Source organism: Globicephala melas, chromosome X (assembly GCF_963455315.2).
Source record: "Globicephala melas chromosome X, mGloMel1.2, whole genome shotgun sequence".
Classification (NCBI taxonomy): domain Eukaryota; kingdom Metazoa; phylum Chordata; class Mammalia; order Artiodactyla; family Delphinidae; genus Globicephala; species Globicephala melas.
In genome coordinates, this window is record NC_083335.1 from 53,972,876 (window position 1) to 53,999,699 (window position 26,824).

Sequence of the window (26,824 nt, forward strand, 5' to 3'; positions counted from 1 at the left end):
ATACAGGATAAATCCAAGGAGAAATACGCCAAGGCACATATTAATCAAACTCAAAAATTAAAAAAAAAGAAAGCATATTAAAAGCAGCAAGGGGAAAACAACAAATAACACACAAGGGAATCCCCATAAAGTTAACAGCTGATCTTTCAGCAGAAACTCTTGAACCCAGAAGGGACTGGAAGGACATATTTAATGTAATGAAGGAGAAAAACCTACAAACAAGGTTACTCTAACCAGCAAGGATCTCATTCAGATTTGATGGAGAAATTAAAGCCTATACAGACAAGCAAAAGCTGAGAGAGTTCAGCACCACCAAACTAGCTGTACAACAAAAGCTAAAGGAACTTCTCTAGGAAAGAAACACAAGAGAAGGAAAAGACCTACAATCATGAAACCAAAACAATTAAGAAAATAGGAAGAGGAACATACATATTGATAATTACCTTAAACGTAAATAGAATAAATGCTCCCACCAAAAGACACAGACTGGCTGAATGGATACAACAACAAGACCCATATATATGCTGTCTACAAGAGACCCACTTCAGACCTAGAGACACATACAGATTGAAAGTAAGGGGATGGAAAAAGACATTCCATGCAAATGGAAACCAAAAGAAAGCTGGTGTAGCAATTCTCATATCAGATAAAAGGGACGTTAAAATAAAGACTATTAGAAGAGACAAAGAAGGACACTACATAATGATCAACAGATCGATCCAAGAGGAAGACATAAAAATGGTAAATAATTATGTACCCAACATAGGAGTACCTCAGTACATAAGGCAAATATTAACAGCCATAAAAGTAGAAATTGACAGTAACACATTCATAGTAGGGGACTTTAACACCCCACTTCCAACAATGGACAGATCATCCAAAATGAAAATAAATAAGGAAACATAAGCTTTAAATGATACATTAAACAAGATGGACTTAATTAATATTTATAGGACATTCCATCCAAAAAAAACAGAATACACATTTTTCTCAAGTGCTCATGGAACATTCTCCAGGATAGATCATATATTGGGTCATAAATCAACCCTTGGTAAATTTAAGAAAATTGAAATTGTATCAAGTTTCTTTTCCAATCACAACACTATGAGACTAGATATCAATTACAGGAAAAGGTCTTAAAAAATACAAACACATGGAAGCTAAACAATACACTACTTAATAAGGAAGTGATCACTGATGAAATCAAAGAGGAAATCAAAAAAATTCCTAGAAACATGACAATGGAGACATAATGACCCAAAACCTATGGGATGCAGCAAAAGCAGTTCTAAGAGGGAAGTTTATAGCAATACAATCCTACCTTAAGAAACAGGAAACATCTCAAATAAACAACCTAACCTTGCACCTAAAGCAATTAGAGAAAGAAGAACAAAAAAACCCCACAGTTAGCAGAAGGAAAGAAAGCATAAATAACAGATCAGAAATAAATGAAAAAAAATGAAGGAAACAATAGCAAAGATCAATAAAACTAAAAGCTGGTTCTTTGAGAAGACAAATAAAATTCGTAAACCATTAGCCAGACTCATCAAGATAAAAAGGGAGAAGATGCAAGTCAATAGTATTAGAAATGAAAAAGGAGAAGTAACAACTGACACTGCAGAAATTAAAAGATCATGAGAGATTACTACAAGCAACTCTATGCCAATAAAATCGACAACCGGGAAGAAATGGAGGAATTCTTACAAATGCACAACCTGCCAGGACTAACCCAGGAAGAAATAGAGAATATGAACAGACTAATCACAAGCGCTGAAATTGGAGACTGTGATTAAAAATCTTCCAACAAACTAAAGTCACGGACCAGATGGCTTCACAGCCAAATTCTATCAAACACTTAGAGAAGAGCTAACACCTATCCTTCCCAAACATTTCCTAAATATAGCAGAGGGAGGAACACTCCCAAACTCATTTCACGAGGCCACCATCACCGTGATACCAAAACCAGACAAGGATGTCACTAAGAAAGAAAACTTCAGGCCAATATCACTGATGAACAGAGATGCAAAAATCCTCAACAAAATACTAGCAAACAGAATCCAACAGCACATTGAAAGGATCATACACCAGGATCAAGTGGGTTTTACTCCAGGAATGCAAGGATTCTTCAATATGTGCAAATCAATGAATGTGATACACCATATTAACAAATTGAAGGAGAAAAAACATATAATCATCACAATAGATGCAGAGAAAGCTTTCGACAAAATTCAACACCATTTTTGATAAAAACACTGCAGAAAGTAGGAATACAGGGAACTTTCCTCAACATAATAAAGGCCATATATGACAAACCCACAGCCAACATCGTCCTCAATGGTGATAAACTGAAGCCATTTCCACTAAGATTAGGAAAAACACAAGGTTGCCCACAATCAACACTCTTATTCAACATAGTTTTGGAAGTTATAGCCACAGCAATCAGAGAAGAAAAGGAAATAAAAGGAATCCAAATCAGAAAAGAAGAAATAAAGTTGTCACAGTTTGCAGATGACATGATCCTATACATAGAGAATCCTAAAGATGCTACCAGAAAACTCCTAGATCTAATCATTGAATTTGGTAAAGTAGCAGGATACAAAATTAATGCACAGAAATCTTGGCATTCCTATACACTAATGATGAGAAATCTGAAAGTGAAATGAAGAAAATACTCCCATTTACCATTGCAACAAAAAGAATAAAATATCTAGGAATAAACCTACCTAAGGAGAAAAAAGACCTGTATGCAGAAAATTATAAGACACTGATGAAAGAAATTAGAGATGATACAGATAGATCGAGAGATATATCATGTACTTGGATTGGAACAATCAATATTGTGAAAATGACTTTACTATCCAAAGCAATCTACAGATTCAGAGCAATCGCTATCAAACTACCACTGGCATTTTTCACAGAATAAAGCAAATAATCTCACAATTTGTATGGAAACACAAAAGACTCCGAATAGCCAAAGCAATCTTGAGAACGAAAAACGGAGCTGGAGGAATCAGGCTCACTGACTTCAGACTATATTACAAAGCTACAGAAATCAAGACAGTATGGTGCGGGAACAAAAACAGGAAGATAGATCAATGGAACAGGATAGAAAGCCAAGAGATAAACCCATGCACATATGGTTACGTTATCTTTGATAAAGGAGGCAGGGAAGTACAGTGGAGAAAGAACAGCCTCTTCAATAAGTGGTGCAGGGAAAACTGGACAGGTACATGTAAAAGTATGAGATTACATCACTCCCTAACACCATACACAAAAATAAGCTCAAAATGGATTAAAGACCTAAATGTAAGGCCAGAAGTTATCAAACTCTTAGAGGAAATCACAGGCAGAACACTCTATGACATAAATCACAGCAAGATCCATTTTGACCCACCTCCTAGAGAAATGGAAATAAAAACAAAAATAAACAAATAGGACCTAATGAAATTTCAAAAGTTTTTCACAGCAAAGGAAATGAAAAACAAGACGAAAATCAACCCTCAGAATGGGAGAAAATATTTCCAAATGAAACAACTGACAAAGAATTTATCTCCAAAATTTATAAGCAGCTCATGCAGCTCAATAACAAAAAAACAAACAACCCAATCCAAAAATAGGAAGAAGACCTAAATAGACATTTCTCCAAAGAAGATATACAGACTGCCAACAAACACATGAAAGAATGCTCAACATCATTAATCATTAGAGAAATGCAAATAAAACTACAAAGATATATCACCTCACACCATTCATAATGGTCATCATCAAAAAATCTAGAAACAATAAATGCTGGAGAGGGTGTGGAGAAAAGATAACACTCTTGCACTGCTGGTGGGAATGTGAATTGGTACAGCCACTATGGAGAACAGTATGGAAGTTCCTTAAAAAACTACAAATAGAACTACCATATGACCCAGCAATCCCACTACTGGGCATATACCCTGAGAAAACCATAATTCAAATAGACACATGTACCAAAATGTTCATTGCCGCTCTATTTACAATAGCCCGGAGCTGGAAACAACCTAAGTGTCCATCATCAGATGAATAGATAAAGAAGATGTGACATATATATACAATGGAGTATTACTCAGCCATAAAAAGAAACGAGATTGAGCTATTTGTAATGAAGTGGATAGACCTAGAGTTTGACATACAGAGTGAAGTAAGTCAGAAAGGGAAAGACAAATATTGTATGCTAACACATATATATGGAAATTAAGAGAAAAAAATGTCATCAAGAACCTAGGGGTAAGACAGGAATAAAGCCATAGACCTACTAGAGAATGGACTTGTGGATATGGGAAGGGAGAAGTGTGAGCTGTGAGAAAGCGAGAGAGAGGCATGGGCATATATACACTACCAAACGTAAGGTAGATAGCTAGTGGGAAGCAGGCACATAGCACAGGGAAATCAGCTCTGTGCTTTGTGACCACCTTGAGGTATTGGATAGGGAGGGAGGGAAGGAGGGAGACACAAGAAGGAGGAGATATGGGAACATATGTATATGTATAACAGACTCACCTGGTTATAGAGTAGAAACTAGCACACCATTGTAAAGCAATTATACTCCAATAAAGATGTAAAAAAAAATAACAAAGTGATCACTGAAGAATTCAAAGAGAAAATCAAAAAATAACTAGAAACAAATGACAATGGAGACATGATGACCCAAAACCTATGGGATGCAGCAAAAGCAGTTCTAAAGGGAAGTTCATAGCAATACAAACCTACTTTATGAAAAAGGAGATATCTCTAATAAACAACCTAACCTTGCATCTAAAGCAAATAGAGAAAGAAGAACAAAAATACCCAAAGTTAGCAGACGGAAAGAAATCATAAAGATCAGATCAGAAATAAATGAAATGGAAATGAAGGAAATGATAGCAAAGATCAATAAAACTAAAAGCTGGTTCTTGCAGAAGATAAACAAAATTGATAAACCATTAGCCAGACTCATCAAGAAAAAGGGGAGGAGAATCAAATCAATTAAATTAGAAATGGAAACGGAGAAGTAACAACTGACACTGCAGAAATACGAAAGATCAAGAGAGATTACCACAAGCAACTCTATGCCAATAAAATGGACAATCTGGAAGAAATGGACAATTCTAAGAAATGCACAACCTGCCAAGACTGAATCAGGAAGAAATAGAAAATATGAACAGACCAATCACAAGCACTGAAATTAAAACTGTGATTAAAAATCTTCCAACAAACAAAAGCCCAGGACCAGATGGCTTCACAGGTGAATTCTATCAAACATTTAGAGAAGAGTTAACACCTATCCTTCTCAAACTCTTCCAAAATATAGCAGAGGGAGGAACACTCCCAAATTCATTCTACAAGGCCACCATCACCCTGATACCACAACCAGACAAGGATGTCACAAAGAAAGAAAACTACAGGCCAATATCACTGATGAAAATAGATGCAAAAATCCTCACCAAAATACTAGCAAACAGAATCCAACAGCACATTAAAAGGATCAGACACCATGATCAAATGGGGTTTATTCCAGGAATGCAAGGATTCTTCAATATATGCAAATCAATGAATGTGATACACCATATTAACAAATTGAAGGAGAAAAACCATATGGTCATCTCAATAGATGCAGGGAAAGGTTGAGAAAAATTCAACACCTATTTATGTTAAAAACCCTGCAGAAAGCAGGCATAGAGGGAATTTTCCTCAACATAATAATGGCCATATATGACAAACCCACAGCCAACATCGTCCTCAATGGTGAAAACTGAAAGCATTTCTACTAAGATCAGGAACAAGACAAGGTTGCCCATTCTCAAAAGTCTTATTCAACATAGTTTTGGAAGTTTTAACCACAGCAATCAGAGAAAACAATGAAATAAAAGGAATCCAAATCAGAAAGGAAGAAGTAACGCTGTCAATGTTTGCAGATGACATAATAATATTTACAGAGAATCCTAAAGATGCTACCAGAAAACTCCTAGAGCTAATCAATGAATTTGGTAAAGTAGCATGAGACAAAATTAATGAACAGAAATCTCTGACATTTCTACACACTAATGATGAAAAATCTGAAAGTGAAATCAAGAAAACACTCCCATTTACCATTGCAAAAACACGAATAAAATATCTAGGAATAAACCTTCCTAAGGAGACAAAAGACCTGTATGCAGAAAATTATAAGACACTGATGAAAAAATTTAAAGGTGATACAAATAAGTGGAGAGGTATACCATGTTCTTGGATTGGAAGAATCAATATTGTGAAAATGACTCTACTACCCAAAGCAATTTACAGAGTCAAGGCAATCCCTACCAAACAACCACTGGCATTTTTCATAGAACTAGAACAAAAAAATTTAAAATTTGTATGGAAACACAAAAGATCCCGAATAGTCAAAGCAATCTTGAGAAAGAAAAACGGAGCTGGAGGAATCAGGCTCCCTGACTTCAGATAACACTACAAAGCTACAGTAATCAAGACAGTATGGTACTGGCACAAAAACAGAAAGATAGATCAATGGAACAGGAGAGAAAGCCCAGAGATAATCCCATGCACATATGATCACCTTATCTTTGATAAAGGAGGCAGGAATGTACAGTGGAGAAAGGACAGCCTCTTCAATAAGTGGTGCTGGGAAAACTGGACAGATACATGTAAAACTATGAGATTAGAACACTCCCTAACACCATACACAAAAATAAGTTCAAAATGGATTAAAGACCTAAATGTGAGGCCAGAAACTATCAAACTCTTAGAGGAAACATAGGCAGAAGACACTATATCATAAATCACAGCAAGATCCTTTTTGACTCACCTCCTAGAGAAATGGAAATAAACCAAAAATAAACAAATGGGACCTAATGAAACCTCAAAGCTTTTGCACAGCAAAGAAAATGATAAACAAGACCAAAACACAACCCTCAGAATGGGAGAAAATATTTCCAAATGAAGCAACTGGCAGAGGATTAATCTCCAAAATTAACAAGCAGCACTTGCAGCTCCATAGCAAAAAAACAAACAACGCAATCCAAAAATGGGCAGAAGAGTTAAATAGACATTTTTCCAAAGATGATATACAGACTGTCAACAAACACATGAAAGAATACTCAACATAATTAATCATTAGAGAAATGCAAGTAAAACTACAAAGAGATATCACCTCACACCATTCAGAATGGCCATTATCAAAAAATCTAGAAACAATAAATGCTGGAGAGGGTGTGGAGAAAAGGGAACACTCTTGCAATGCTGGTGGGAATATGAATTGATACAGCCACTATGGAGAACAGTATGGAGGTTCCTTAAAAAACTACAAATAGAACTACTATATAACCAAGCAATCCCATTACTGGGCATATACCCTAAGAAAACCATAATTCATAAACAGTTATGTACCAAAATTTTCATTGCAGCTCTATTTACAATAGACAGGAGATGGAAACAACATAAGTGTCCATCATTGGATGAATGGATAATGAAGATGTGGCACATATATACAATGGAATATTACTGAGCCATAAAAAGAAATGAAATTGAGTTATTTGTAGTGAGTTGGATGGACCTATAGTCTGTTATACAGTGTGAAGTAAGTCAGAAAGAGAAAGACAGATACCATATGCTAACACATATATATGGAATGTAAGAAAAAATATGTCACGTAGAACCTAGGGGTAAGATGGGAATAAAGTCACAGACCTACTAGAGAATGGACTTGATGATATGGGGAGGGGGAAGGGTAAGCTGTGACAAAGTGAGAGAGTGGTATGGACATATATACACTACCAAACCTAAAATAGATAGCTAGTGGGAAACAGCCACATAGCACAGGGAGATCAGCTCGGCTCTTTGTGACCACCTGAATGGGTGGGATAGGGTGGGTGGAAGGGAGGGAGATTCAAGAATGAGGAGATATGGGAACATATGTATATGTATAACTGATTCACTTTGTTATAAATCAGAAACTAACACACCATTGTAAAGCAATTATATTCCAATAAATATGTAAAAAAAAACCCCAAAATACTAAAAGAAAAACAACAAAAAACCCTGCAAAAAACCTTACTTTACACCTTAATAAACTAGAAAAGAAGAGTAACTAAACCCAAAGCTAGTATAAGGTAGGAAATAATAGAGATTAGATCATAGATAAATAATATAGAGAAAACAAAACAATAGAGAAAATCAATGAAATTATGAGTTGGTTCTGCAAAACATCAAAATTGATAAACTGTTAGCTAGATTGAGTATGAGAAAAAGACAAAACTCCCATAAAATCAAATGAAAGAGGCAGCAATTAGTGCTGATTTTACAGAAAGTAAGGATTATAAAAGTACTATCAAGAATTGTTCACTAACAATTTGATTAACCATCATGAAATGGACAAATTTCTAGAAACACACAACCTATCAAGATTGAACCATTAGAAAATTTCTATTTTTAAGATGAAATGGAAAATCTGAATAGACCTCTAATGGTAAGGAGATCAAAAGTATCCCAACAAAGTACAGTTCATCCTCAAACAACATGAGTGTTAGGGGCACCAACTCTATGTAGAGTCAAAAATTCGTGTATAGCTTTACAGTCCTCCCTCCATATCCATGGTTCCACATTTTTGGATTTAACTAACCAAGGATTGTATAGTACTGTAGTACGTATTTATTGAAAAAAAACTGTACATCTAAGTAGACCTGTGCAGTTCAAACCTATGTTGTTCAAGGGTCAACTGTATTCAAAAATCTCCCAAAAAAGAAAAGCCTAGGGTCAGATGACTTTACTGTTGAATTTTACTTTAGATTTAGAAAAGAATTAACACCATTTTTTCTCAAAATCTTCCAAAAAATTAGAGAAGAGGTAACACTTACTCATTCTATAAGGCCAGCATTGCACTGATACCAAAGCCAGACACTATAAGAAAACTACATACCAATACTCCTAATAAATACTGATGCAAAAAATTTTCAACATAAAACTAGCAAATTGAATTCACCAGCATTATTAATTTGATTATTCATCATAATAATGTGGGATTTATTCCTGGAATGCAACAATGGGCTATCATACGAAAATCAATCCATGCAACACACCACAATGACAGAATGAAGGGGGAAAAACATATGATTATCTCAACTTATGCAAAAAAATTATGTGACAAAGTTCATCACCCTTTAATGATTAAAAACCCTACCCAAAGCAGGAATAGAATGAAACCAACTCAACATAATAACGGCCATATGTGGAAAACCCAGATCTATCATATTCAATGGGGAAAGACCGAAGGCTTTCTCTCTAAGATCAAAAACAAGACAATAATAAGAATTTTCACTACTTCTATTCAACATAATACTGAATTACTAGTTAGAATTGGAAGAGAAATAAAATGCATCCACACTGGAAAGGAAGAAATTAAAGAAGACACCAATAGGTGGAAAGATACCACGTGTTCCTGGATTAGAAGACTCAATGTTGTTAAGATGTCAATATCACCCAAGTGATCTACAGATTCAATGCAACATCTATCACAACCCCAATAACATTTTTTTGCAGGAATAGAAATATCCATTATAAACCCATATGGAATCTCAGATACCCAGAGTAGCCAAAATAATTTTGAAAAAAGATGGAGAGAGATTGACATATCACACTTCTTGATTACAAAACTTATTAGAAAGCTACAGTAATAAAGAGTGTGGTACTGGCATGATAACAGACGTAGTTACCAATGAAATAGAATACAGATCCCAGAAATAAACCCTCACATTCATGGTCAAATAATTTTTGACATTGGGGCCAGGAAGATTCAATGGGGAAAGGACTGTTGTTCCAGCTGCTTCAAAGGCTGATGGGAAAACGGGATATCCACATATAAAATAATGAAGTTGGATCGTTACCCTACTCCATATATAAAAAATTTACTCAAACAGAGCAAAGGCCTGAACATAAGACCTAAAACAGTAAAATTCTTATATGAATACATAGGGGAAATTATTTATAACATTGGATTTGAAATGATCTTTTGGATATGAGTCTAAAAGTACAATGTATGAAAAAAATAGATAAATAGGATTTAATATAAAAATTTGCACATCAAAGTGTGCTATCATCAGAATGAAAAAGCAACTGATGGAATGAAAGAAACAATTTGCAAATCACATATCCGACAAGGGGTTAATATAGAGAATATATGAAGAATTCCTATAATTCAACAGCAAAAAGGAAAACAACCTGATTAAAAGATGGGCAAAAGACTGGAATATGCCTTTCTATAAAGAAGATATAAAAATGGCCAATAGCACCTGTTAAGATGTGCAACATATCTAATCATTAGAGAAACTCAAATCACAACCACAAAAAGGTACTACTTCAAATCCATTGGGATAGCCATGAAAAACAAAAGAAAACAATGTTGGTGAAGATGTACAGAAATCTGAATACTTCTGTTTTGTTGGTGGCAATAGAAAATGGTGTAGCTGAAATGGAAAACAGTATGGTGGTCCCACAAACATTTAAAAATAGGGAGGACCTTCAAGATGGCAGAGGAATAAGACGTAAAGATCACCTTCCTCTCCACAAATACATCAAAAATACATCTACATGTGGAACAACTCCTACAGAACACCTACTGAACACTGGCAGAAGGCCTCAGACTTCACAAAAGGCAAGAAACTCCCCATGTACCTGGGTAGGGCAAAAGAAAAAAGAAAAAAACAGAGGCAAAAGAATATGGATGGGACATGCACCTCTGAGAGGGAGCAGGGAAGGAGGAAAAGTTTCCACATACTAGGAAGCCCCTTCACTGGTGGAAATGGGGGTTGGGTGGGAGGGAAGCATTGGAGCCACAGAGGAGAGCACAGCTAAAGGTGCAGAGGGCAAAGCAGAGAGATTCCCGCACAGAGGATCAGTGCTGACCAGCACTCACCAGCCTGAGAGGCTTGTCTCCTCACTTGCTGGGGCGGGTGGGGGCTGGGAGCTGAGACTCGGGATTCAGAGGTCAGATTCCAGGAAAATGACTGGGGTTTGCTGCGTGAACACAGCCTGAAGGGTGCTAGTGCGCCACAGCTAGCTGGGAAGGAGTATGGGAAAAAGTCTGGAAATGCCTAAGATTCAGTAGACTATTTTTCTGGGGTGCACGAGGAGAGGAGATTCAGAACACTGCTTAAACAAGCTTCAGAGACAGGCACGAGCCACGTCTATCAGTGTGGACAACAGAGACAGGCATGAAATTCTAAGGCTGCTGCTGCAGCCAACAAGAAGCCAGTGTGTAAGCATAAGTCACTATCCACACCTCCCCTCCCAGGAGCCTGTGCAGCCCACCACTGCCAAAGTCCCATGATCCAGGGACAACTTCCCCAGGAGAACACATGGCATGCCCCAGTCTGTTACAATATCACACTGGTCTCTGCCACCACAGGCTCACTGTGCATTCCGTACCCCTGACTCCCCCTGCCTGAGTGAGTCAGAGTCCCCTAGTCAGCTGCTCCCTTTAACTCCCTCCTGTCTTCGTGAAAAACAGATGCCCAAGGGTGACATACATGCAGAGGCGGGGCAAAATCCAAAGCTGAACACCAGCAGCTGTGCAAACAAAGAAGTGAAAGGGAAATTTCTCTGTGCAGCCTCAGGAGTAGTGGATTGTATCTCCACAATCAAATTGATGTACCCTGCATCTGTGGAATACCTGAATAGACAATGAATCATCCCAAAATTGAGGCAGTGGACTTTGGGAGCAACAGTTGACTTTGGGTTTGCTGTATGCGACTGACTAGATTCTGATTTCATGTTTATATTGGTATAGGTTTTAGTGCTTGTAATCATTGGTGGATTTGTTGATTGGTTTGGTTGCTCTCATATTTTTTATTAAACTGTTTTTATTTTTATTTCAATATTTTTTAATTTTTTTAATTTTAATAACTTTATTTTATTTTCTTATTTTATTTTTTTTTCTACATGTTCTTCTGAGCTGTGTGGCTGACAGGGTCTTGGTGTTCTGGCCAGGTGTGAGGCCTGAGAGTCTGAGGTGGGAGGGCCGAGTTCAGGATATTAGTCCACCAGAAAACTCTTGGCCCCATGTAATATCAAATGGCGAAAGCTCTCCCAGAGATCTCAGTCTCAATGCTAACACCCAGCTCCAGTCAATGACCAGCAAGCTCCAGTGCTAGACACACCATGCCAAACAACTAGCAAGACAGGAACACACCACCACCCATTTGCAGAAAGTCTGCCTAAAATCATACTAATTTCACAGATACCACAAAACACACCACCAGACGCAGCCCTGCCCACCAGAAATATAAGGTCCAGGCCCACCCACCAGAACATAAGCATCAGTCCCTACCACCAGGAAGCCAACACAAGCCACAGAACCAACCTTACCCATAGGGGGCAGACACCAAAAACAATGGGAACTATGAACCTGCAGCCAGAAAAAAGGAGACCCCAAACACAGTAAGTTAAGCAAAATGGGAAGACAGAGAAATATGCAGCAGATGAATGAGCAAGGTAAAAACCCACCACACCAAACAAATGAAGAAGAAATAGGCAGTCTACCTGAAAAAGAATTCAGAGTAATGATAGTAAAGATGATGCAGAATCTTGGATATAGAATGGAGAAAACACAAGAAACATTTAACAAGGACATAGAAGAACTAAAGAGGAAACAAAAAATGAGAAACCACACAATAAATGACATTAAAAATTCTCTAGAAGGAGAATAACTGAGGCAGAAGAAAGTAAAAGTGACTGGAAGTCAAAAGAGTGAAAATAACTATCGCAGAGCAGAATAAAGAAAAAAGAATGAAAAGAATTGAGGACAGTCTCAGAGACCTCTGGGACAACATTAAATGCACCAATATTCAAATTATAGAGGTCCCAGAAGAAGAAGAGACAAAGAAAGGGAATAAGAAAATATTTGAAGAGACTATAGTTGAAAACTTCCCTAATATGGGAAAGGAAATAGTCAATAAAGTCCAGGAAGGGTAGAAAGACCCATACAGGATAAATCCAAGGAGAAACATGCCAAGACACATATTAATCAAACTATGAAAAATTAAATACAAAAAAAAAATTAAAAGCAGCAAAGGAAAAGCAACAAATAACATACAAGGGAATATCCATAATGTTAACAGCTGACCATCAGCAGAAACTCTGCAAGCCAGAAAGCAGTGGCAGGATATATTCAAAGTGATGAAAGGGAAAAAACTACAAGCAAGATTTCTCTACCCAGCAAGGATCTCATTCAGATTCAACGGAAAAATTAAAACTTTACAGACAAGCTAAAGTAAAGAGAATTCAGCATCACCAAACCAGCTTTACAACAAATGCTAAAGGAACTTCTCTAGGCAGGAAACACAAGAGAAGGAAAAGAGCTACAATAACAAACCCAAAACAATTAAGAAAATGGTAATAGGAACATACATATAAATGATTACCTTAAATGTAAATGGATTAAATACTCATACTAAAAGACAGACTGGCTAAATGGATACAAAAACCAGACCCGTATATATGCTGTCTAAAAGAGACCCACTTCAGACCTAGGAACACATAAAGACTGAAAGTGAGGGGATGGAAAAAGTTATTCCATGCAAATGGAAAGCAAAAAAAGCTGGAGTAGGAATTCTTATATCAAACAAAATAGACTTTAAAATAAAGACTGCTACAAGAGACAAAGAAGGACACTAAATAACGATCAAGGGATCAATCCAAGAAGAAGGTATAACAATTGTAAATATGCACCAAACATAGGAACATCTCAATACATAAGCCCAAAGTTAATAGCCATAAAAGGGGAAATCAACAGTAACAAAATTACAGTAGAAGATTTTAACACCCCACTTGCACCAATGGACAGATCATACAAAATGGAAATAAATAAGGAAACACTTTAAATGACACATTAAATAAAATGGACTTAATTGATTTTATAGGACATTCCATACAAAAACAACAGAATACACTTTCTTCTCAAGTGCTCATGAAACATTCCCCAGGATAGATCATATCTTGGGTCACAAATTAAGCCTTGGTAAATTTAAGAAAATTTAAGTCATATCAGGTTTCTTTTCTGACCAAAACGCTATGAGACTAGATATCAATTACAGGAAAAATAAACTGTAAAAAAGGCAAACACATGGAGACTAAACAATACACTGCTAAATATCCAAGAGATCACTGAAGAAATCAAAGAGGAAATCAAAAGCTACCTAGAAACAAATGACAATGAAAACACGATGACTCCACACTTACAAGACACAGCAAAAGCAGTTCTAAGAGGGAAGTTTATCGCAATAAAATCCTATCTTAAGAAACAAATAAAATCTCAAAAAAACAACTTAACCTTACACCTAAGCAATTAGAGAAAGAAGAACAAAGAAAACCCAAACTTAGCAGAAGGAAAGAAATCATAATAATCAGAACGGAAATAAAAGAAAAAGAAATGAAAGAAACAATAGCAAAGTTCAATAAGACTAAAAGCTGATTCTTTGAGAAGATAAATAAAATTGATAAAAAAAAATAGCCAGACTCATCAAGAAAATAAGGGAGAAGACTCAAATCAACAGAATTAGAAATGAAAAAGGAGAAGTAACAACTGACACTGTAGACATACAAAGGATCAAGAGAGATCACTAAAAGCAACTATATGCCAATAAAATGGACAACCAGGAAGAAATAGACAAATTTTTGAAAAGCCCAACTTTCTGAGACTGAACCAGGAAGAAATATAAACAGATTAATTACAAGCACTGAAATGGAAACTCTGATTAAAAATCTTCAAACAAACAAAAGCCCAGGACCAGTTGGCTTCACAGACGAATTCTATCAAACATTTAGAGTAGAGCTAACACCTATACTTCTCAAACTCTTCCAAAATATAGTAAGAGAAAGAGCAGTCCGAAACTCATTCTACGAAGCCACCATCATCCTGATACCAAAACCAGAAAACGATTTCACAAAAAAAGGAATTTACAGGCCAATATCACTGATGAACATAGATGCAAAAATCATCAACAAAATACTAGCAAACGGAATCCAACAACTCATAAAAAAGATCATACACCATGATTAAGTGGGGTTTATCCCAGGAATGCAAGGATTCTTCAACATATGCAAATCAATCAATGTGATACCCATATTATCAAATTGAAGGATAAAAACCATATGATCATCTCAATAGATGCAGAAAAATATTTTGACAAAATTTAACACCCATTTATGATAAAACTCTCCAGAAAGTAGGCATAGCGGGAACTTAACCCAACATAATAAAGGCTATATATGAGAAACCCACAGCCAACATCATTCTCAATGGTGAAAAACAGAAAACATTTCGACTAAGATCTGAAAGAAGACAAGGTTGCCCACTCTCACCACTATTATTCAACATAGTTTTGGAAGTTTTGTCCACAGCAATCAGAGAAGAAAAATAAATAAAAGGAATGCAAATCGGAAAAGAAGAAGTAAAGCTGTCACTGTTTGCAGATGACATGATACTATACATAGAGAATCCTAAAGATGCTACCACAAAACTACTAGAGCTCATTAATGAATTTGGTAAGTAGCAGGATACAAAATTTATGCACAGGAATCTCTCGCATTCCTATTCACTAATGATGAACAATCTGGAAGAGAATTTAAGGAAACACTCCCATTTACCTTTGCAACAAAAAGAATAAAATACCTAGGAATAAACCTACCTAAGGAGACAAAAGGCCTGTATGCAGAAAACTATAAGACACTGCTGAAAGAAATTAAAGATGATACACACAGTTGGAGAGATACACCATGTTCTTGGATTGGAAGAATCAACACTGTGAAAATGACTGTACTCCCAAAGCAATCAACAGATTCAATGCAATCCCTATCAAGCCACCAATGGCATTTTTCACAGAACTAGAACAAAATTTTCACAATTTGTATGGAAACACAAAAGTTCCCAAATAGCCAAAACAATCTTGACAAAGAAAAATGGAGCTGGAGGAATCAGGCTCCCTGACTTCAGATTATACTACAAATCTACAGTAATCAAGACAGTATGGTACTGACACAAAAACAGAAATATAGATCAATGGAACAGGATAGAAAGCCCAGAGATAAGCCTACGCACATATGGACACCGTATCTTTGATAAAAGAAGCAAGAATATACAATGGAGAAAAGACAGCCTCTTCAATAAGTGTTGCTGGGAAATTTGGACAGCTACACATAAAAGAATGAAATTAGAACACTCCCTAACACCATACACAGTAATAAACACAAAATGGATAAAAGACCTAAATGTTTATATTCCAGACACTACAAAACTCTTAGAGGAAAACATAGGCAGAACACTCTAAGACATAAATCACAGCAAAATCCTTTTTGACCCACCTCTTAGAGAAATCTAAATAAAAAGGAAAAGAAGCTAATGGGACCTAATGAAACTTAGAAGATTTTGCACAGCAAAGGAAACCATAAACCAGATGAAAAGACAACCCTATGAATGGGAGAAAATATTTGGAAATGAAGCAACTGACAAAAGATTAATTTCCAAAATATACAAGCAGCTCATGCAACTCGATTTCAAAAAAACAAAAACAAAAAAATCCAAAAATGGGCAGAAGACCCAAATAGACATTTCTCCAAAGAAGTTATACAGATTGCTGACAAACACATGAAAGGATGTTCAACATCACTGATCATTAGAGAAATACAAATCAAAACTATAATGAGTTATCACCTCACACCAGTCAGAATGGCCATCATCAAAAAATCTACAGGCAATAAATGCTGGAGAGGGTGTGGAGAAAAGGGTACCCTCTTGCACTTTTGGTAGGAATGTAAATTGATAAAGTTGCTATGGAGAACAGTATGGAGGTTCCTTAAAAAACTAAAAATAGAACTACTATATAACCAAGCAATCCCATTACTGGGCATATACCCTAAGAAATCCATAATTAAAAGGGTCATGTACCACAATGTTCATTGCAGCACTATTTACAATAACCAGGAGATGGAAGCAACCTAAGTGTCCATTGATAGATGAATGGATAAAGAAGATGTGGTACATATATACAATGGAATATTATTCAGCCATAAAAAGAAATGAAACTGAGTTATTTGTAGTGAGTTGGATGGACCTAGAGTCGGTCATACATAGTGAAGTAAGTCAGAAAGAGAAAAACAAATACCGTATGCTAACACATATATATGGAATCTAAATTAAAAAAAATTGTTCTGAAGAAGCTAGGGGCAGGACAGGAATAAAGATGCAGATGTAGAGAATGGACTTGAGGACATGGGGAGGGGAAGGGTAAGCTGGGACACAGTGGGAGTGTGGCATGGACATATATACACTACCAAATGTGAAATAGATAGCTAGTGGGAAGAAGTAGCACAGCACTGGGAGGTCGGCTTGGTGCTTTGTGACCCCCTAGAGGGATGGTCTAGGGAGCGTGGCAGGGAGATGAAAGAGGGAAGGGATATGGGGATATATGTATACGTATAGCTGATTCACTTTGTTATACAGCAGAAACTAACACACCATTGTAAAATGGTTATACTCCAATAATGATGTTAAAAATAAAACATTTAAAAATAGAATTGCCATATGATAAAGCAACTCTACTTCTGTGTATATACCCAGAAGAATTGAAAGCAAAGACTCAAACAGATATTTGTACACCTATATCCTAGCAGCATTATTCACAGTAGACAAAAGGTGGAGCAACACATTTGTGCATTGACAAATGAATGGATAAAGAAAATGATGCTGTATGTACATATAATATAATATTTTTCAGTTTTAAAAGGAAAGGAAATTTGGATAAATGCTATAACATGGATGAGACTTGAACAATTATTGCTAGGCTAAGTAAAATAAGCCAGACACAAAAGGATTATGTATTATTCCACTTTTATGAGGTACCTAGGATTATGAAATTCATAGAAAAGGAAAGTAAAATGGTGGCTGCCAGTGACTGAGGTGAGGGAAGAATGGGGATTTGTTTTTTAATAAGGATGGAGTTTCCGCTTGAGGAAATGAAAAAAATATTTCTGGAGGTGAATGATGGTAATGTTTTCACAACGATGTAAATGTATTTAATGCCACTGAATTGTGCAGTTAAAAATGGTTAAAAGTGTAAATTTTATGTGATGTATGTTTTGCCACACTAAAAATATCTAGCATAATGAAGAGGTGATCAACTACTACTTTGCTAACTTTGGGGAAAACTGATATGGATAATCTCAGTGTCACATATATTTGACTATAATATATTATATATTGAGACAGTAATTGAACTCTTTTATGTGTTGCATAATGTTAAATTAAAATTTGTTTGCATCTCTTAAGATCCAATCTCAGGAAAAGCATTCCAGATATACACTGAGTAGCAGGGAGCTGGTCACTTATGATTAAACTTTAAAAAACAGAAAAAAAAGGAAAAAGTCTATCATAAATCAATTATTCCCTATAAGAAATGAAGTATTAACATCATCGATTATGCTTTTCAGAAGAAAAAATAATATTCGTATTCTTTCCTTTAGTCTTTTTTCCCTACATTATATCCTACATATCACTGTAAATCAATTTCCCCCAAATTATTTTCTTTGTGATATTCCATTTCTCCAAATTTAATTATCCTTTTGCCTACAAGATGAAATCCAAAAGTTTCTACCTTGACATTTCAGGCTATCAGAAAATCTGGTGCTTAATTGTGTTTTTGAATTGTTCTTCCAAATTGTTTCAACCTAAAGTCTCTGCTCATATCTATGAAGGTTTCTCCTTTATATTCAGGGTTTTGGCTGTGCTTTTTCCTAGACCTGAAATTCCCTCCATTCTTTTTTATGCCTACAAAGTACAAATTCTATCTTGTTCATGAATTTCCCTTGAGGACTCCATTCGTATTGATCTCTGTCTTCTGAATTCTGATAACTTTACTGACTGTAAATTTGTCACTGGAACATGGTTAATATTATCAACTGTTATGTTTGTGCATATAGATATATATTTTTCTATCTTGAAAGGGAATATGAATGGTAAAACAACAAAGTAATATGACTGACATTTAAAAAAAACACAGTGCGCTTTATTTGTCCAGATGAATGTCTCCCATTCAAAGAAGTTACCTTTGGGAAATTAAATACTTAATGCAATAGAGTCATTGTTCAAAACATTATTAACACTTCTCTTTGGGAAATCTTTCAGTTTATTTTGTAGTGATAAGCCTTCATCCTTTGAGGATTGATTTTGTTTTCAAAACAGTAAAGTTATTTTGATTTGAGCTGGTAAATAGTTGAATGACATAGCTTGTAATAAAATTTATTTATTCTTACATTTTTTGTCTCATTTTATAGGGTGACTATCAAATGATAAAACAACACATTCTTTTTATACATTTCTTATGATGAATCTGGAATGCATAAGGAGGATTTCTTCACAATATTTCAGGCCTAGGAGTAAGTGTACAACTTTACAAAGGATTATACCGCTGTAAGAATTAATACTTATTTGTAAGACTACTTTCTGGTAGCTTAAAAATCCTTCTTATTTCTGATAAAAACAAATAACCAAATAAATACATGAATAAAAAGGAATATTTTACCGTTCCACACAGTCAGAAAGTCTGGAGCAATGGTTAGAAGCAGGGGCATCATGACCCCCAACAACATATAAGAATCCATTGTATGCTGCAACTCCCACACCTCCACGTCTTTTGGACATTGGAGCACACAGACTCCATTTGTTAGTATGTGGGTCAAAGTATTCCATAGATTTGAGGCAGGAACTTCCATCACGTCCACCAATAGCATATAGCCTAGAAAAAAGACAGAAGTGTGTGTGTGTGTGTGTGTGTGTGTGTAAATTTGTGCGTAGAATGAAAGTGACAGAACCTTGTGCAAAGCATTGAACTGTGTGTTCTACTCCCTTAGTATTTCACAGTGAATGGCCTGAATTTGTGAATGGATAGTTACCTAAAGGCATGTGTTAAGGTCTACCTTACCCTAAACCTCTCTGTTTCATCATTTTTGTGAAAGTTACTTTGACATGATATAATAGATTAAAGGATCCCACTGGAAGTGAAGTACAGAGAAAGAAGGGAGATTTCAAAATTGTTGGTAGTATTTGTCAGTTAAACCTCAATAAAGCTAAACATTTTTAGAGAAAGGTAAGATGTTTCCAAAACCCAACTATGGCAACCTTACAATTTTAGCTAGGTTTAATTGCTTAGCATTAGAATCCCTGTTGTTTTCTATGAACTATTTTATTTAGTGTAAAAAAATTTTGTAACTAAGAAGATATTAATTTAATAAGTAACTAGGGGAATAGAATAAAACCTAGAAACCAGATTTTTTTCCTAGAAAGATATATTGGCTATGACATTTCTTTCATAAATTTTAAATGCCAATTCTTTTGATGAGCAGTATTTTTAATCTAATTTAAAGTTAATCCTGCATCAATAAAGAAGATAAACATTTATTAAACTATATGTCTATAATTGCCCTTCATGCTCAATTGTGAACAATAGCAAGTCAGAAAGACAAAATTAAATTAGTCAGATTCGATGATTTCAGCTTCTTCTGTAAAAGGTAGGAGATTGCTACTGAGTCGCCTGATATCATTCAGGTTAGGCAAGAGATAATCAGATTTAGGAGAATTTTAATCTCTAAGACACTGTAAGTCTGGGTCTCCTCTTAACTATAGACATTTCCTGCTCCTTGCACAAGGTGCTAAAATTGAAATTGAATTTTACTTGAAATTGTATTGAAATTTCTACTGAACCCAATTATGTGATGAGATATTGGCTTTATGCATATGCATAGTCAGTACAGACATACAAGGCTGTCTCCTGCCACTGACCCATCCTGGTGTCTGAATTTTTCATCATTCAAGTCTTTCCTATATGCTGGTCATTATCTCCAAAGGTTCCTTGTCAGAAAGCACATAATTACCTGCAAGGAGAACAATTCAAGCTCGTAGAAACCTCTAACGTCATTGGGTTTCAATATATTAGCTTCTCTTATAGGCAAGCGATCAGGAAGAGGGAAAGATTCAGAAAGGTGGTACTAGTTGTAATTCTAAAATACTCAGGAGAGTGAATGGTAAAGAACAAAGAGACTTGGCCTATTACAAAGACTTACCAAAATTTTGATAAGTCAAGAATAAGTTATAATGTAAAAAATGGTAGCTTCCTGAGGGTAAGATTGGAACTTGTTTGATTCTCAAATTTAATGTACACACAAGTCACTTGAGGATCTTGTTAAAATGTCTATTCTGATTCAGGGGGTCTAGGCTGGGGCTAAGATTCAGCATTTCTAAATAGATCTCAGGTAATGCTGATGCTACTGGTCTCAGGACCACACTGGAGTAGCAAAGGACTACAGGATATTTAATTAAATGTTCATTTTAGATAAATATTTTCCATCAAAATGAAGGGAGAGTTCCAACAAAGGCCTTCTACTATCAATAGCTAGGATGTCGTGGTCACTGGGAATGCTTATTGATTGGTGGATCACATCACTGAAGTGCTGTACCACATGAAATGGGAGCAAAAGCATGCATGCTTGAGTTTACTCACTTGTTGTTTAATGCAACAACACCAACGGTGCTTCTAGGAGTTGACATACTGGCCACATAATTCCACTGACGTCCCTCAGGATCCCATCTTTCTACAGTGTTTAGATAACTCCATCCATCATGACCACCAACAGCATACATTGGTCCTTCAAGTGTGGCTACGCCTAAAGTGTAAAAATAGCATGAGGGCTCACCTAGGTAGACCACACACAATGGATGTTGTTTCATTTTTCAAGGAACTGACTGCTTAAAAATTTGTTTGTATCTCTTAAATGGTTTTGTAAATAATCATTTAATTAATAATTTACTGATCTTGATATAAAAATTAATATGGTCTTTTAACCCTAGGAAATTTTCAGGCATAGTTAGGGTATCATGGTTGTAATGCTGAAGTCAAAGGAAGTAGTGGGACACAACTTTTCTCAGGATTAATAGAAAAGGGAAGCTGATTTGTTTTCTGGCATAATTTCAAAGTTATTTTTCAAATGTAAGTGATAGATGAGGTATGATATTGAATCTTAGATGAATCTTAGAATTGTAGGCTAACTGTGATAGGTCTTTCTAATCCCTGATTTTTATTATAGGGATAAAAAAATTCCCATAAGATAACTAAGTAGACAAGGATTTTTGAGGTTTAGTTAGAAATTTGTTCCAGTAGATACTATAAATAGCCCCTTTCTGTTTCTCATCTGCTCTGGGAATTCACGTAACTGGTTCCTCCCCACCTTACCTTCTTCACCATCTCAATCCGCCTCTCAGAGGTATACCCTCATCACCTCTCCTATCTCTTTAGTAATATCAATTAGAATTTAACAATTTGCTCTGATTTCTCTGTAAGATATGTTTTCTAAACATCACACTGACAGAACTGAGCTGAATAATTACATAGTCTATCATTTGATATAGATAATTTATCAGATATTTTGGGGCAAATAATACCAGTCCTGGATATGGCATGCTTTATCTGTGTAAAATTCAGTTCTTAAAGAACAATGCAATTGTTCAGCTTTTTTTTTTTTTTTAAGAAACTCTGTTATTGAATCGTACGGAGTCTAGCATGAAGAAAGATATAACTTGACAAATACACAGGAGAATCAAAGTTCCCCACTGTTCCAGAAGTCTCCATTCCTTCTTAAACTTTTTTGGAACCTCTGGATTAAGTATAATTTAGAGCTACTCTCAACCAAAGTGTTTTTTTTCTAAATATTTCTGCCTTCAAACTGTATCCTAAGGCTTTTGCCTAAATATAGTTTTGCTTCTTATGTGAAGGGACACTAGAAACTAGTCCCTTGAAACAATGAAACAAAGAAACAATGTCTCTCCATTATCAAGTGTTCTTTTCTCTAAATTGAGTTTACAAAAAACTCCCTGTTGTTGTTTCGTGCTCTTCAACAATGTATTCCTTCTAAAAGTTTTTATCCTTCCTGAAGTGGGACCCCTTTAAAATACCGGTAGAATGGAGATAGGATTATAGCAAGTATGACATCTGAAACAAGAAAAACTTTCACAGTCTTTTATCATTTGCTTATGCTTTTCAGCATTTTGGAAACATTTTCACTAAGCGTTTGGCTAAATCTCAGTGATGTGCAGCTTAATTTTATTTTAATTAATTTTTTTTTCAGATGGATGACCTTTATTATTTATTTTTAATTGGGGTATAGTTGTTTTACAACGTTGTGTTAGTTTCTACTCTACAGTGGAGTTCCCCGTGCTATACAGCAGGTTCTGATTAGTTATCTATTTTATACATATCAGTTAGTGTATTCCAGCTTAATTTAATTTTTAAAAAGCTCTACTAACTGTACATTCTTTAGAAACTATGTAACATTAAGCTCTTACCTAAACCATGCCTGTGTGTTGACATGGGAGGCATCACCATCCAGATTTTGCCAACTGGATTAAAACATTCCACAGTATTCAAAGTTTTTAAACCATCTCTTCCTCCCACGACGTAGAGCTTATTATCAATAACAGCAACTCCAAACTGAAGCCTACGGCCACTCATGGTGCCAATATGTAACCAGCTGTTGGTCCTGAGGTCATATTTTTCAATTGTAGTGGTACCTGTTAAAAAATGTTGAACAATGGTAAAAACTGCTTGTATAAAAATTTTAATTGGCATCATTCATATTATATTTATGTATCTATCATTTATAGCATAGGATCAGTGATTGCAACTCAAATTAAAATAAGTAGCCCAGATGATTCTCCAACCTGGGAGGTAAGGTAAGGATATTTCACCACTTCTGAATCCAAATGGAGGAGTCAGAATAAAATAGTTTATTTAATATATATAGTTTATATGCTTATAATGGCTATAATAAGCTATTGGTAGTACTAACACAGGTGTCAAACACCATATTTTACAACCAAAAATTACTTCGGAATCTATTACTGACTGTTTACATACCTATAACCATTCAATATACTAATTTATGACCTTTTATTTTTAGTTTGGTGTGTGTGTGGGTTGATTTAAAATACAAACGACTAAAAGAACAGGAATGAAAATTCCTTTTAAATGGAACTTCAGTGTTGATTCACTTAATGTTCCATGATGGTAACACAAAGGATTATAATTAATAACATAATTATTTATATTCATATTATTTATGTATTATAATTAATAATGCAATTCTGAGGTATTACCTTCTTTATGTGCTAATAAAATTTCAATTTTCTACTCAATTACTGAAATACCAAGTTTACTACCAGAGTATACTGTCACTACTGCCATAGTAAATTGTCACTACTTCATAATAAATTATTACTCCTGTAGGCAATGCTTTTTACCAGTCATCAACAATAGCTGCTGTTATTTTTTAATAAAAATTGATTCTGCACAACAGGAAAGTTTCTAATTACCAAAGTAAGAAATGAAAGAGTTAGACGATTCACATTCATAGCATACCTAAGACAGCTTGTGACAGATTTAGGGAATTTCAACCCAATTTCACAATGCTAACCATAGGAATAAGCAAAAACACTTCTGTTGTTCTACTGGGAGATTTGTGGAGAAAATATAATCCATTAGTTAAGATGAAAACAGTTAACATCTGAAGCCTTTTCACTGGCAAATTATAAGGCTACAGTATAAGGATTTAGGCAGAGTGTATATTATGTCTATGGCTGCTTCTGAAAGTTTTTCTTTTTATATTGGACTAATGGAAACAGTGCTTATATCTTTTTAGGTCTTTTCTGGTGAATAGTGCACTATAAGTATTTTTGTCTCAAGAGTTTGGATTTTCACAATAAACACATGCAAATATACAGGCACTCATTTACTCTTTCTCTTTAATCCCTGCATCTTTCATTGACAATGTGGATTTGGCTGAATGCTGATTTACAGATAGCAATCACTCTATTGACTATATTTATTGCTGAGAGGTCAAATAACACCACCTAGCTTTTATATAATAAATGTCTCTGGATGATACTGTTACAACTGGAATACCTACAAACAAACTCACATCTACTTTCACTCTGTCAAGCAGTCAATTTTCTCTATCTGTTTTCATATCTTTCCACTTCTTCATTCCAATCTTCCCACATCTGTCTTCCTATCCACTCTTTTCTATTTTAACTTTTCATTTTGAACTCTTTTCATTAGTGGAATTTACCAAAAAGCCAATTTAGATTAGGAAATGAAGGTTAGGGTGCACTAATTATTAAGATTATGGAGTTATTAATGGTGAAGTAATTAGGAAATTGTAGAAGGCTACATAAATCAGCTGTATGTTGAAGATTTACATTGAAATGATGAAGGCTGCTTCATGACAAGTTAATTTTTTCCAGACATTAGATAAAATATAAAAGATAAATTTACCCCATATCTACTATTTGCATCTATGAATATATATGACTTGTAGTTCTGTATCTTGAATTCTGAAAATTTCTTTAGCCCATTTGCCTACTTCCACAATTGCTCCAACTAATCAAAATGTAAATCCTCTAGGTAGCTTATTATGGCAGCTCTATATTTGATGGGAAAACTTAGATTTTTTTGTTTTTACTAATCTCTCTCTTTAGGACTCACTTCATAATTTTTCTGTGTATATCGATCTTCTACACTTAAACTTTGCAAATATTGTTTTTTATTTCATTTCAAAGCTCCTATTCAACCCTAACTTATGATCTATTCAAGAGAGAACAAAACCAGCCAAACTTTGTAGTATTGTTTGGAACATGATAGTTCCTGCTGTGAATATATCTGATGTAGTGATTTCCTCCATCTATTTTTAAAATGAAATAAAAATCACTATATTAACTTTTAATTTGTCCCCTGCCATATTGTCTCTCAGAATTCATTGTTTATAATAAATGAAAGGTTACTGAAAACCTTGTATTCACAAAAGCCCACAGTTTACCATTTGACCATTTAAAATTTTTGACTCTGTGATCATACTTAGAATTTTTTGATGAATCTTTTAATATACATGGTAGGAGTTATAGTTAACTCCAGCCACTTGTCTGATACCTATATTTAGCAACTAATTCCAAGTTAATTGTATGAGTCAGAAAGGTAATTAAAGACTGAGGAAGTACTGTATTTCCTAAACATCAAAAGGTGAAAGTTCAAAAAGTATCTTAAAAAGATAAGTGAAATAACACACTGTAAGAAAAGGCATGCATATAGAAATTTTTTTAAGAATGTAAATTGATATGTTTTTAAATGTAACATTCATTTATACAGATAAATGCTACCACTTTAATGTTTTTGCTTTACTTATTTTTTTCTTTCTTTTCTTTCTTTCTTTTTTTGCTCCTAAGTGCTCACCCTGAATTTTAAATATATTCTAAAACCCTCAAAGAGAGGGGTCAGTTTTGTTGTTGTTGTTGTTCTTTCATCTAAAATAGTGGCAGTATAGCAAAAAGGAACACAAAATTTGAGTAATAATTCCCTTTCCCTTAGTTCTAGATGTTTGCCCTTGGCTTGGCTATCTAATCTTAGGGACCTTAGTCTCCTCATCTGCAAAACTGGGGTAATAAAATCTATCTTGTAGCATTATTGTGAGGATTAGAAATGATGTTTGCAAAATGCCAATCAAGGATCAGGTATTCAAAAATAATAGTTTTTACTATTATTGTAGTTGTCTGCAACTTCCCATAGACGTTTTTATATTTCCATACAATAGGTATTCCAAGAGTCTCAAAATGATGGTTTTACTTCCTTCCATATCAAACTGTGGTAATAGAGTCAAGGGATCATAGGCTCACATTTCACTCATTTCTGTAAGCTAATAAGGAGTTGTAGATACTTATTACCATCTTGTGTAACACATTCAT

The 26,824-nt window shown here is 35.1% G+C and overlaps 1 protein-coding gene across 6 annotated transcripts in view; it reads right to left on the bottom strand.

The window, feature by feature from the left end:
* Positions 1-26,824, bottom strand: part of KLHL4 (kelch like family member 4) — a 113,623-nt gene that overhangs the window by 12,423 nt on the left and 74,376 nt on the right. For 5 of the 6 annotated variants that reach the window (XR_009560748.1, XM_060292672.2, XM_060292671.2 and 2 more), the window contains exons 7-9: positions 23,378-23,602; positions 21,540-21,702; positions 19,566-19,778 (exon numbers count right to left, since the gene is read on the bottom strand). Coding sequence is in view for 5 of the 6 variants with exons in the window: in XM_060292672.2 (XP_060148655.1) it covers positions 19,566-19,778; positions 21,540-21,702; positions 23,378-23,602 (601 nt within the window). In the remaining variant the exon portion in view is untranslated. The remainder of the gene's footprint in view (positions 1-19,565; positions 19,779-21,539; positions 21,703-23,377; positions 23,603-26,824) is intronic. The other variant, XM_060292674.2, reaches the window with a different exon arrangement.